Source organism: Telmatherina bonti (genome assembly GCF_933228915.1).
Source record: "Telmatherina bonti genome assembly, chromosome: 17".
In the NCBI taxonomy this organism is placed as follows: Eukaryota; Metazoa; Chordata; class Actinopteri; order Atheriniformes; family Telmatherinidae; genus Telmatherina; species Telmatherina bonti.
In genome coordinates, this window is record NC_136615.1 from 16,014,526 (window position 1) to 16,028,244 (window position 13,719).

The following is a 13,719-nucleotide window of genomic DNA, read 5'->3' on the forward strand; positions in this document are numbered from 1 at the left end:
TCGTAGACAGCTGAATATTCATGTCACAGGGACAGTGAGAGGCAGACAGGCAGGCAAATACAGGAGGTAGACACACTCATAAACCCTCAGAGGCCTGGCTAGCCATGCATAGCTGTCTGTCAGTCACTCTTGCTGGCTTCTTTTATTTCTGGGCCACCCACCAGATTTTTGCCATTTTCTTCCCAACCCTCTGAGTGACTCACTTCCTGGAGTTGAACTCAATTCAGAGTTTATGAATTAATCAAACTTTCCCCCCTTTTTTTCCCCCTTATTTTTACCCAGTTCCATTAAACAAAAATACACAGTGGTTTAATCTTAGCCAAGCGTAACATTGATGTTGTCCTGGTGTGAACAGTTCCTGTAGAAGCCAAATATCTGTCTGCTCTAAGCTGTAAGAATGCGTTATTGCTCATTGTTTCCCATATCCAAAGGCTACCAAAGCAGACTGTTCCTGTGAAAAGAAATAGTCACCTTAACTTGTGTGTAATCAGCATTCATCATTCTGCAGGAAATGCAGCTTTACTGACTTGAAACAACTAAAAAATATCAATAATAATAATAATAATAATAATAATAATAATAATAAATAATGAGCCTGTTAAACTATTTGCTGACTGAGCAGAAAAGTTAAAGAAGCTGCAGTGCTTTGATACCTATACCAATTATTTCCATTATATATTTTAGTCAATATTGATAAAATTTTGATTTGTTGGCTTCTGAAAAACTGGCCAGTTAAATTTCATAACCCATCATGCAATAGTTGAAAATGTAAATCATTGCCACACGCAACAAACATAACATGTCTAAGAATAACAGTAAACCTCAGGCAGCCGTTAATACTTTCATTATGACTGCTTCAAACAATAAGCATAAACACTTCTGAGTCCATGAATGTCACAACCTTCTCACTGAAACACAAATACTGAATGCAATGTAAATGCTTTTTTTGTGAGAACAAGCTTGAGTTTGGTACCAGGCCTGTAGACCTGTATGTTGTGTTCAAAGACTGCTGCTTCTTTTGTGCAGTCCTGAGGAGAACCGTTGACATTTCTTATCCAGATTTACTTGCACATTATTTAGTCATTTAGGCAATCACTTGATATTTTTGATCACCCAGTTCCATTAAATTTGGTGACCAAGATTTATTCATTCATTCATTCATTTTCCAAACGACTTAATCCAATTCAGGGTCGCGGGGAAGCTGGAGCCTATCCCAGCTGTCTTTGGGTGAAAGGCAGGGTACACCCTGGACAGCTTGCCAGTCCATCGCAGGGCCAAGATTTATTCAAAATAGGAAATATACACGTGTACAGTCAAAGGTTTAATGAATAATGCACTGAAATGTCATTTGCTCTGTAAACACAATCTTTCTAAGTGGTCAAATCACCTTCATTGCAGTAATGTTTTACATCCTGTTAGGCTCATAGTCATTTGTCGGTATCAACAACAACTAATGCCTCTGGGTGACACTAAGCAACGGGACAGTGGTGAATCAGCAACTGCTTCCCAGGCACACAACTAGTTATGTCTTGTATGAGGGAACCGTTGGAGACAAGACTGTGACTAATGAACTGAAAGGCTGGCAAGCTGTTACACGCACAATCATACCGCTAACAGCTGGTTCCATCAAATTTTAGAAACTTTGAAGCAGCAGATACTTAAATGATAGTGTGGAATGTGATTTGTTTTAGTGATGACAGAGCTGCTAACAGATGACTATGCGGTATCTGAGTTGTTCTGCTGCTGCAGGACTTTATTAAATTTAGGATAAAACTGGAGAAATCATTGGGCAGATGTGTCGAAATAAGGACAATGGTTTGGAAAACAGTAAATGGTTTTCTGGGAATGCTCCAATAATTGTCTCAGGACTCACGCTTCCTTATGAAAGACTTCATTCAGCAGCTATTCTGATCACTTTTCACGGATTGGAGAATAATATGCATTAAAATATGTCGTTTGATGACTTATGCATAATAACAAAGCCATCTACTCGGTACTTAGTCAGTAAGTACAAGAACAACAGTAACCAAAGAGCAACACTGTGAAAACATATATTGCTGTGTTAATGGTGTTTTAGCTTGTTTGCAATCCCATTACCATTACCACAATACTCATTAACTACACGTTCTTGCTCCATCTTCAACAGTAAAAATGGTATTAAAAGATGGAGCAAGTCCCTCATGTGGAATCCCAATCACAACTGCCTTCATCAGATGGTTGGGGAATTATACATAACCTGCTGTAAATGTCACTGATTATTTATTCTATTCCCCAATATTTGAACATAATCCTTAAAATAACAGGTTGTATTAATACAAGCCTCCACCTTTTTTCAGAGCTGCTTTTCTGTTATATTGACAATTGAAAACATTGAGATATTAAAAAGTAATCCTGGAAGTCTAGAAAAGATTACTTCATAGGCTTGACAAAGCACTAAAGTCTGTAATCCTAAAACTTTGGAATTTGGAAGTAAATTATGAGGGGACCTCAAGCAGATGGCTGATTTCCTTCTTTTTTTTTTTCTTTTAGAAACTTGAGAACGTTACAAGACAGGCCATAGCCAGTTTTTCAGCACTCAGTATGGTTGCCCGATATGTAAAAACTGACATGCATTGCCATATTAACATGCAAAATTTGCCTTGAAATAGGATAAGCAGACGTGTAATTGTGTATTTATTCATTCCAAATGGAGAAAGTTCTGCTTTTGTGCTTGTTCTCCAACTAACTAGCACGCACAGGTGCAGAAATGGACTACAGCCATTGTCAACACCATATAATTAATTTTTATACACGTATCACAAGGCATGTAGTCTTTGCAATATTCAATAACAAAAAAACATATTGCATGTTTTCCTAATATTTTTAGTTCACAACATATTATTCTAATAAAACTTGTTGATTACACTCATAAAGATATATATATTAATATAAAGTATAAGTTCCATTCCTAACTGCCTTGGCTAATTAATTAGTTATTAAGTGACAAAACAATGAAAACATTCTGCACCCTGTGTTTCTATAGCACTTTGAACTGTATGTAGTGTTATAGATAGATTATAGATATATAGTTAGCAATATACTTTAACCTGCTATTTTGATAAACAAGTGAAACATCTGGATAATAACACTGATATTGGTATCAAATAATTTGTTTCTGCATTTTCGTCTGATCCTTTTAGATTATATTATTATTTTTTATTCATACAGCTGCATTGAAATCTCTTCCCCTGCAGCTACAGCTTATGTTCAAAATACAACCAATCAAAATTAGAAATAAAATATATTTACTATACAACATAATGAGAAGTCGTCATTAAATCTATTATGGCCAATACATATTGTAAACCACTGCATACATTCCTTAGGTATACTATTATATTATATATTATATATTACTACTATTGCTATTATATTCCTTAGGTATAACTATTTATACCTAAGGAATATGACGATTTATATTCATACAAGCATTCAAAGGACATTGTCAGCATTTAAACCACAAAATATGTGCACCAGATGTAGACAAGGACAAATAGCAAAAGGTGAGGTGAGTCACGCCAAGTCATCTGGCATTGTCAGGTACAACAGCGGATGTCTAGAATAAGAAGAGAGAAACCATGCATGCAGGCGGAGAAATATTCCATAAAGACAATATGTCATCTTGCAGAGAGGCCACAGTGCTTACACCCACAACACCAGCCCCTAGCTCAAGTCTATTGTTCTAAAAAAAGTGCTCCAAACCACGATCCCAGTAGGTACTTTCTGAACTGTGAACTTTGTGAGTGAGATAGTTATTTTAAATGGAGTGCATCCTCAACCTTTTCTTGTTGCAGGGGTTGAAGATAGTAGTGGAGTCAGCAGTTTGGATGTAGCTGGAAGGCTTGTACTTGAGAGCTGTCGTATTTGTTTCCAGATAGAGACTTGCTGTATTTCCCAGCCTCTAAGGACTTTTTCGGTTCCCCACTAGATTTTACTCATCCTCAGGGAAAAAGCACACTTTCGCGTTTGATGTGCTTTAATAATGAGGAGTCTAAATCCTTCTGCTCTCACTTCTAGACATGACTGTCACAGTGAAGCCCAACAAAAGCAGTGTTAAAAAAAGATACTAAGAAATCTGAAATTCAACTGGAAAGCCTTTCAAGCCTAGTACTGTGATACAACCCGATAATACAGATGCATTACGAAGATTAAATGGCCTCAACATAAGAGCTGCCGCGGGAAGGCTCTCTTAATGAGATTCCTCATAGTAAAAGGGCAAAATGTTGTTTTCAGAATGGGAAAAAACTGCCTAAAGGCCAAGGTATGGCGCTAAAGCTGTTATGAGCAGCAACATTCAAGGACAGAACAAAATGCCTGACTCCATCGAGAGGGGTGTAAAGCTATAATCATTTAGGTGGAGTCCAAACCAATGCTTTCTTTCAGAATGTCACTCCTCAGGGTTGTTTCTGTTCCTATACTCATCTGGGAAAAAAAAAAGCTGATTAATAAAATAAATGTCTAAGGAAGAGGTTTAGATCCTGACAGTTTTCTCCACAAGAATGCCAAGTTAGCTGAACAAGCTGCATCTGTCGTCTTCGTAGGAATGTCTGGAGTTTTAATACAGCTTAAAATAGATCCAAAAAATCAAAAAATGTAAGTTTTTATTACCGTCAACACGTTATCTGAGACCTGAACTTTAAGAATATTCAGTTAGGCTCCACTGAATGAAGCTGTCTTTAGCAGACATTTAGAACATAAACCTTTTTTTCTGTACTTTTATTTTTATTTTTCATTGCTGGATTTCTGGCTGTGAATTAGGGGGAAACTGTATTGTTTATGGAATTCCAGAAATGCATGGTGATGTGTCTATTAGATTATTACAATTATCAGATTACTGCCAGATAACTGATTGAAATAGTCCTGTAAACGGGCTCAGGCTCATAGAAAAATAGTTGTCTAATGTTCACGAGAGATTAAGTGTTGCTGCACAGTTTACTGTATCTGAATTGATAATGAACTGATTAGAATCTAATCAAAACTGGCTGCTGTGAATCAAATCAAATCGATTCAGAAACTTAGTGATGATACCCAGCCTTCCTCTCCAGCCAGTAAAAGACAGTCTGATGTTGACTCCTCTCTTATTTCTTGCTCTGTCCCTTTCTCTCTTTTTTCCTCTCTTCCTCATCACTGTCTGTGTTTCTTTGCTGAATCAGCCACAATGCACTTTCCAAATGGTCAGTGTGCTTATATCCACCTGCCAGTGTGTGACACAGTGTGTAGAACAAAACTCAGCTAGATTACGTTGCCTCTCGAAAGGAAAAGTTGTAAAGTGCAGCTTCTCAGCTTCAGGACGCTTCTAGCAGCGAAATCTCCAGAAATGTTCATAATAGATGTCACCGTGCCTTCAAGGCAGTCAGGAATGCAGAGGTTTAAGATCTGGAAGTTACATTGTGCTTCTTTAACATCCACATGTATCCAATAAACATAAAGATGTATTTCTCTGATGAAATGATTATGTGCTAGTTTACTCTAGCACTCTGAACACATAACCTTTGTTTTTCTAGATGAAAATAGTGCTGAACCATACATTTGCACGAAATAAAATCTGTCCCACATTTTCCACACTGCTAGTTGTTGACATCATTAGGATGAGGAGGAGGGGGCCATGCGGGCTGCATGCCCAGCTGGTGGTTGATTTTCAGATTTTCAATCACATATTGCGAGTGTTTACCATCAATACAGTGAATATCTAGTTCACCTGATGAGTTTCAGGTTTAGGATTATAACAGTAGCTGTGTTGGATGGAAAGGTCAACCAATAGATGATCAGACTGTGTTTTAACACTGTTGAAGTTGACGATGAAATGGGAGGATTTTATCCCAGTTATACATTACAGATTAACAGGGACCTTGTGAGCCCAACTCCAGATGTTAGGTAGTTAAGAACCTCTGTACAAGATTAAGCATGTGAAGGGAGGACACGCCTCGAATGAATACAGGCATGGTTTTCATTTTTCTGCTGTCGAGTTTGTGCTAAACAGAAAAATGGATAATGTCGTATAAGTCCCAGCAAAATGAAAGCAGTGAGGGAAAGTAAAAAGGTAGAATGAGGGCTCTGAGGCATGAAGAGTTTGTTGGCAAAATGTTTGGCTCAGGTTCAGTGATCCATCAAAGGAAAGCCTGCCTTTTCTCCTTGCCTTGCCTTGCAGTAACTCCCCTCAATCCCTCCCTGTCTCTCCATCCGTCCCTCTTTTTTCACTGTCCTTGCAGAATGTTTCCTGGGGTAAGCAGTACTCTTATGCCCTCTTCAAAGCCATGAGCCACATGCTGTGCATCGGGTATGGTGCCCGGGCACCCGTCAGCATGTCTGACCTGTGGATCACCATGCTGAGTATGATTGTAGGTGCCACATGCTACGCTATGTTTGTGGGCCATGCTACAGCTCTTATCCAGTCCCTGGATTCCTCACGCAGGCAGTATCAAGAGAAGGTAAGTACCGTGCAGGGTCACATGATAAATGTAATACTCAAGTTTCAAAGCTTAGGCTAGCAGTATTAGCATGATTTAGGGTGTTTGTAAAGTTTTAGAAAAGAAACTGCATTGGGATTTTTCAAAATGTTCACATATTGCCATGTTAAGGTAAGTAAAGCCAATTATAACATACTAATCTGAACGGGGTTTGCTATTTTTGACCACATACAATCCTTCTCAATAGAGCTAGAGTTAAATTAGCTCTTCTCTCTTTTGCACTCTGGACCAATGAGTTGAGCTCCCACAGATCACAACATCCAGGACCATGACTTGTAAAAAGGATTTTCTCCCCCTCCCAAGCAGATCACATAGGGTCAACATGGTGAAGAGGTCTATGACATGACCTGTCACCTAACTGTCTGCATGCTGCCAGGAAACACATTTTTTCTTTCCTTTCATTTCAGTCCCTATTACATCATCACTGTTATTTTATTCATTTTTTCACGTGGAGTGATTACCCAGCCTTTCAGCCGGCCACCATCTGTGATCCCTCTGAGGAGCCTGGGCATTTCCCAGAACAGCCGGCCATGACTGATGTGCTTTGCGTTTGCACGCAAAAGCCAAGTTTGACTGTCAAACTTATCCCACAGAATTCTATGTATTATCAAAACAACATTGAAGTGCAGGGGATTAAAGTCCTCTTTGTTGGGTCATATTAGAACAGGGCTATGATTAAAACATGGAGCTGAACTTTAACTTATGCTGTTACAACACTAATGCCGGCTTAGACTGACTCACCGATAATCTACACTTAAGTCATTTCATTTAAATGTGTTTTTGTGTCGTTTTTAAAAGAGCAACACGTTTAACAAAAGTGAAATGGAGAAACAATCCTTGTCATGTAGGTACGTACAGCCTGTTAAAGGTGAAAGAGCTGTTTGGGTTTTTGGAAAATGATATTGCACCAATATTATTACACAGTTAATCACGTAAACTTTGAAGCCGTAGCTTTCTTTTATTCAAGTATTCTTTAAGTTCCACATGAGAAGTAACCACAAATTCAGACAGCAACCACTCTTCATTGTGAAGGTCAAACTGTGCAGCTATTATGTAGGTGGTGGGACGTAGTAGTAGTCATCAGTAGCTACGCATTTATCAGCTGACAGCTGTTCTAATGATGTGCAGCCATGTGTCACATTGATTAAATGCAGCTACTTGCCTTAGAAACAATAGGTGGTCACTCCTTATGTACGTTTACTGCTTTGAAACCTTTAAAAAGGTAATTGGTTATGTTCATTCATTCATTCATTCATTTTTATGGTGAATGCAATAAGACCCATTACATCAGGTTCCAAATAGGTTAAACAGTTTTAGACCAAATTTTCTGATGACAGGATTTGTCTTTTAGTCTCATCTGATAACAAACCAAATTAGAGCGGCAGTAATTAGTTGAGTAAGGAAAATTAATCTCCCACTGTTTTGATATTCAATTAATATATTAAGCTACTTAAACCTTCTGATCTTTGTGTGTCATATGGGGTTTATATTTTGCTGATGCAGAGACAGAAAGTCATTTCATACTTCAGTTCAAGTCAGCTTTATTTGTATAACATGACTTCACAACAGTGTCATCACAGGGCACTTCACAGACACTTTATTTAAGCTGGTTCATATTAAAAAGTCTAGTTGAGGAAAACCAACAGATTGTATCAAAACTTCCCTGCAACCCTATATTAGAACAAGTGGTTTTAAAAATGGAAGGATATTTATTCCAACTTATCTGGAGCTTTAAAAAAATATACATAGGTATGTCTGAAGTTGCATGCTATTTATAAGCATTGCCATGAGTTATTTTTCACTAAACTAAAGAGGTTTGCTCTCTTCACTTAGGTGGAAAAATATTTGTATCTTTGCGTTTCGACAGCCAAAATGAGTTGGAAAACATCAGTTTCAGATTGCAGCAGTATGCATACATATTGCAAACAGAATTTCTCTTTGGGCACATCGGTCAAACAAAACAAGTCATCTCTTGAGATATATTTGGATATTCAAAGAGTTGGTTATATTTTATTAAACAAAAAGCAGTAATGAAACTAGATCATTAACAAAATGATAATTAGTGTCAATGTTAAATCCATCAATGCATACATTTTCAATACTGCTAATCCTAGTTTATAAAATAAGTACATGACAGAGGAGGGCAACAAAACATCTCATAGTTACTAAAAGTATTGATGTGGTTTATAACTTTTTTGTCAGCAAACAGGAAATTATAACAGGATCAATTAGCTCTTATGTGTTTATTCTGGCATATACACTATAATGAACATGCACAAAAGAAGACTGGTACAAAAAGTGCAGCTTATTTATCTTAAGGGAGGTTATTACCATAATTCTTATCAGAGCATCTGCAGAGTCACCTTGGCGATGACAATAACAGGACATGCTAAAATACCAGTTCATTCATTTACGCCTTATTTATAAAAGCATTTAGATGGTTTCAATTTATTCAAGTATGATGATGTGACCTTGTCGGCTGCTTCCATGGCCGACGCAATCTAGAGAAACTGCTCCTCAGTGCTTCTGGCACAGCTTTGTAGAGCTCTTTAATATGACACTTAGAACTTGTTATGACTGGGTGATTGCAGTTGCGAACATCAATATTTTTCAAATGTCCCTTAAGTACATCATTATAATACAAAGCTACTCACGACAACTAATTTAAAAATGGTATAATGCATGTTAAATGAAAACTTATATGATCAATATCAGATTTTTGACAAATAGGTTGGATTCGGTGAGATGCCTGTTATGATTGTGATGCAACTTCAATATTTTCTGAGTCTACTTTTTAGCCCAGGTGTTGACTGACACATAAACTGATGGCAGATCAGATAGAAACAGTGCACGCCACACATGCTACATGTTGGGATGGAGAAAGACCAGTGAAAGATCTTAAAGTCTGAGAAATAATCACTAAAAGTAGAATTAATCAGGCCGTTCAATCCCTAATTTGTTGCTTTTGCAAACATAATCTTATGATTGATCATTAGCAGCTAGAGGCATGTTCCAGCATTTCCTAATCAAAATCAATGACAGCTGGTCGCCCAGAGCAAACAAGTGAACAGTTTGAAGTCACTGTTTGAATTAGTGATGTATTTCTTGCTCAGTATGTGATGTACATCTGCTCCACAGCAAATATGCTTAATCCACATCCCATTTTTTTTTTCTTTCATCAACCCTCCAGGCACTGAACTGACAGCTTTGAGGCTGTAAATGCCATGTTCATGGTAACACAGCCTCAGTGTGTAGCCAGGTTCAGCCGGGGCTGATTTGCTGCATGGCTGTGCATAGCACTGGAGCAGGATGAGGAGCAGCAGGGATGAGTTCAGGGTGCTGAGCCTCCAGTCATTACATCCATCTCTGCCACAGCTGGGGGGTTGGAAACATGGATGGAAAGATGGATGTGGGAGCGTGTTTACAAGTTATTTGAGGACAGGGGATGTGTATGACAAGAATGTGATGAGAAGAGTGATGCACGCACGGTTCAAGTCATGCAGTAAAAAACTTTTTTTTTCCCTTAAAGTAAAATCTTTTTAAGCTAAACATTAGCAAGGAGAAAGAAAACGCTGAAAAATGTGAGGAGAGAGAATAAAAAGTCATCATCTTGATGCTATAAAGCAGAGAAGAGTCAGAGGAACAGATGGAGGGGAGAAAAGGAAATGAGGAAGTAAAGTATGCATGATTTCAAGACGTCCCTGCTGTGATGCCATGGTGCTGAATCACTGCAAGCCAGAGGACAGATGTGTGTCATTCAGCAAAGGAAAAGTTACACATATTTTTGTGTATGATATTTTATTTAGCCTCCTTTTTAGAGACAGACAAAGACAGTCTCATAAAGAAATGAATGAGGAAAGAGAATGGAGAGGGTAGTCAGCAGTGATCTAAATTACATAAATGAAACTTAAATATGCCACCATTGCCTGACACTGCTCTACCTTGACCACTTGAAAATGGGCCGGTTGAGCCGCTGTAGATGCTCTCCAGCTTTAACTCCAAATAAATCAATTTCCTGCAAACAAAACCCCGGTCCCTTATCACCTTTCTGCAGCCGGGAGAGGAATCAATGAAGGGGGCATTGTGACTCAAGTGTCTTCTCTCTTGCTGACAAATTTCATCTTGTGGGTCTGCATGCATCACTCTGGCCAGAGCTCACCACTGGCCAGAGCTTTAAGGCCCACATCTGCAGGTTGGCTCAATCCTACTGCTCCACAATGATTACCAGAGGGAGTGTGAGAGACACTGTTTATTTTCAGGTGTCAGGGCTGTGGACTGGATGGGAAGATTGCGTTCACCACCTTGTCTACAGGAAATGTGTGATGAAACTGTGAGGAAAGTAAATAAAATAGATCAGCCCAATGATCTGTCTTCTCTTTTCCTTTGGGTCCATGGTTGCCTTTAGGTTAATGTGGTTGGAAATGAAACTCCTGCAAAGACTAAATTAAACACCAGAGGTGACTTTTACATCTTTGTTTCTGCTGGTGTTGAACAAAAGTCCTGCGTTCATCCGCATACGTTCATTAAGGAAAACAGTAGAATTTCAAGTATCTGTCTGCAAACAGGTGTTGCAGCTACACATTTCTATATTAACGTGATGTGTACATTGGAGTTGTTTCCAGAATGTATCAAGTTTTTTTTAAATGCTTTTTAACACATTTGCCAGGTTTTAATACCTAAACAGCATAGCAATCATCTGCACTTACTTCTCTTCTTTTCCCCTCCATTTCTATTAATGAACAAATTAATGCATAACTGCTGTTTATCCATTTTATTATGATTAAAAAATATGAATAGAATAATTACGATCTTTTTTCTGGTATGACTCTGTGGCTGCTTGTCATTGGAAAAAAGATCTGTATAGGGAAATTATTCATAAAGCTTTTTCTTTAAAGAATTACTAAACAAATGCTAATTATTTTTTATGACGTCTCTTCCTTTGATTCCTGTAAAATGATGGAAAACAAAAATAAGATATTTTTTGTCAAATTCTTCATAATAATCTTTAAATGGTACGCATGATAGAAGCCAGGTTATATTTTTTACTCCTGCACCTCAATTTGAATTTTGAGCAGTAATCAAAAGCCTTCATAATAGTTGGGTTTATTTATTTGCAAATTATATGTACTTATAATAAATTAACATGTATACAAACCTATTTACAAATTACTCAAATTCATCTAGGATTCTTTTATTTATTTTTCAGAAAAGTTAAATAAAAGTGGATAAGTAACTTTCCTTCCATTTGTCTACAATTTAAGTCTAGATTTACAGCTGCAGTTTAGTTTCACTGTATGTACAATGGGAGTTCATTTATAAAGAAGCTATATAAAAGTCTTTAATAACATTTTAACTTAAAGAGAAAACAATGCACATTGTCAGTCTAACATGAAAAAAGGAAAGTCCTTGATTCACTAACAATCAATGATGCATTTACACTGGATCCCAGACATTATATATGTCATAAAATTATACTGAATAATAATATTTTACTATCATTACTTATATGTACAGTTCTTGGTACATACTTAATATTCTGCTTCTATATGTCTCCAGGATGTCAGGTTTACCTCACTAGTTCACATTAGGACTGGGCTTCCTGCATGGATGAGATAATCAGAACCGCTACCTTGGCCTGACACAGCCCCAGGCCTGTTCTTGTTCCTACTTTCCTTCACCACCTGCCTCTCTCATCCTGCCTCTCCCTCCCCACACACAGAACCAGGACGTAGCACTGTGACTGTGAGAGCGCAACTTGTCCTTTATACAAAGATGCAAATGGATGCTCTATGAAGACTACAGTTTTGCAGTTTTAGTTTGGATGCACTATGAAACAACACATTTAAACACACCTATATGTATTATGGGATACACAAAGAATTTCATAAGCGATAACAAATGTATATAAACTGATGCATGTACTTCTCTGTCTTTTCCAGTATAAACAAGTGGAGCAATACATGTCCTTCCACAAGCTTCCAGCAGATTTGCGGCAGAAAATCCACGACTACTATGAGCACCGCTATCAAGGCAAAATCTTTGATGAAGACAACATCTTAAGTGAGCTCAACGACCCACTCAAAGAGGTGAGCTGGCTTCTTGCTTCAGACTCACAGAATCAGTTTTAAGGAAGGTTGATTAATATTATTATTATCATATTATCATTTTTAGAGCCAGTTTAAAAAAAACATCTTTCTGATGATGAAAGGTGGATCTGTAATGCAAAGTAGGTAAATATCAATAAACATAAATACTAACACCTGTCATCTCGTCTTATGAGGTCAGGGAGAAACACAGCAGTAAGGATTCTCTTCAACATCCTGGATGTACACATACAGTGTTTCTGTCAGGCTATAAAAATATTCTACTTATGTTCTAGAGCTACTTTTACATTTGCTGTTGTAGTTCTAATATTTATAAGACTGAGGCCTTCTATAAATAAATATCAACAATAATAGGATGCAAATAATGTGAAAAAGAATGGTTTTAGATCAACTGAGTGGACTGTCTTTTTGCAAACAAAAGTAATAAGAAGGAGTAATAAAGTTATTTTGTGAAGTGAGGCACCAGTTCATGTGTGATCTTCTTGTATCAGCAGATTACATGTGTAATTATGTAAATAACTGGCGAAGAGAGGAATAAACAGCAACGTAAGCATAAGAACTCCCAACCATCTCTCATGTAGCCCCATTAAGTCACCTTGCACAGTTGAATGTGCCAGGGGTTGCTGCAAATATCCAGAAACACACAAAGCGTGCACAGGGATTTAAAGTCCACAGGCTCAGTTCACTGTGTAACAAGCAAAGTCAACGCTGTGTAACAAAACCTGACAGGTAAAAACAAACTTGTTCTCACCAAAGCAAAACAGGACAGTGAATCAAGTTCACGTCGTCCCTTCATTGAATAACTCGACTTAAGATGTGTCAGTTAGCATTTCCGCAACAGTCTCTTTTCCTGAAAGCGGAGCGCGGTAAATCAGAAACTTCCCATAGCCTTTAATAATCTGTCAATCCTCGTAGGGGTTTCCAGTGTAACCTACCATGTTACATTAAGGATGACCTGTCTGAAGAAATGCTATTTAATTATCAAAAACATGTCCAATCACAACCACAAACTATATTTTCATTATTCTATCAATCAAATTAAAGACAAAATAACAAACAAAAAGCAATTATATCTGAAGATCCAGCAGGGTGCCCTCCACAGCCCTGCA

The 13,719-nt window shown here is 37.7% G+C and overlaps 1 protein-coding gene across 1 annotated transcript in view; it reads left to right on the top strand.

Annotated features, from left to right (window-relative positions):
- The window catches only part of hcn1 (hyperpolarization activated cyclic nucleotide-gated potassium channel 1), a gene marked incomplete at both ends in the record, with an annotated part of 65,135 nt that overhangs the window by 34,129 nt on the left and 17,287 nt on the right, over nt 1–13,719 (top strand). The window contains 2 exons of the mRNA XM_079256902.1: nt 6,249–6,467; nt 12,446–12,592. Of these exons, the coding sequence (XP_079113028.1) occupies nt 6,249–6,467; nt 12,446–12,592 (366 nt within the window). The remainder of the gene's footprint in view (nt 1–6,248; nt 6,468–12,445; nt 12,593–13,719) is intronic.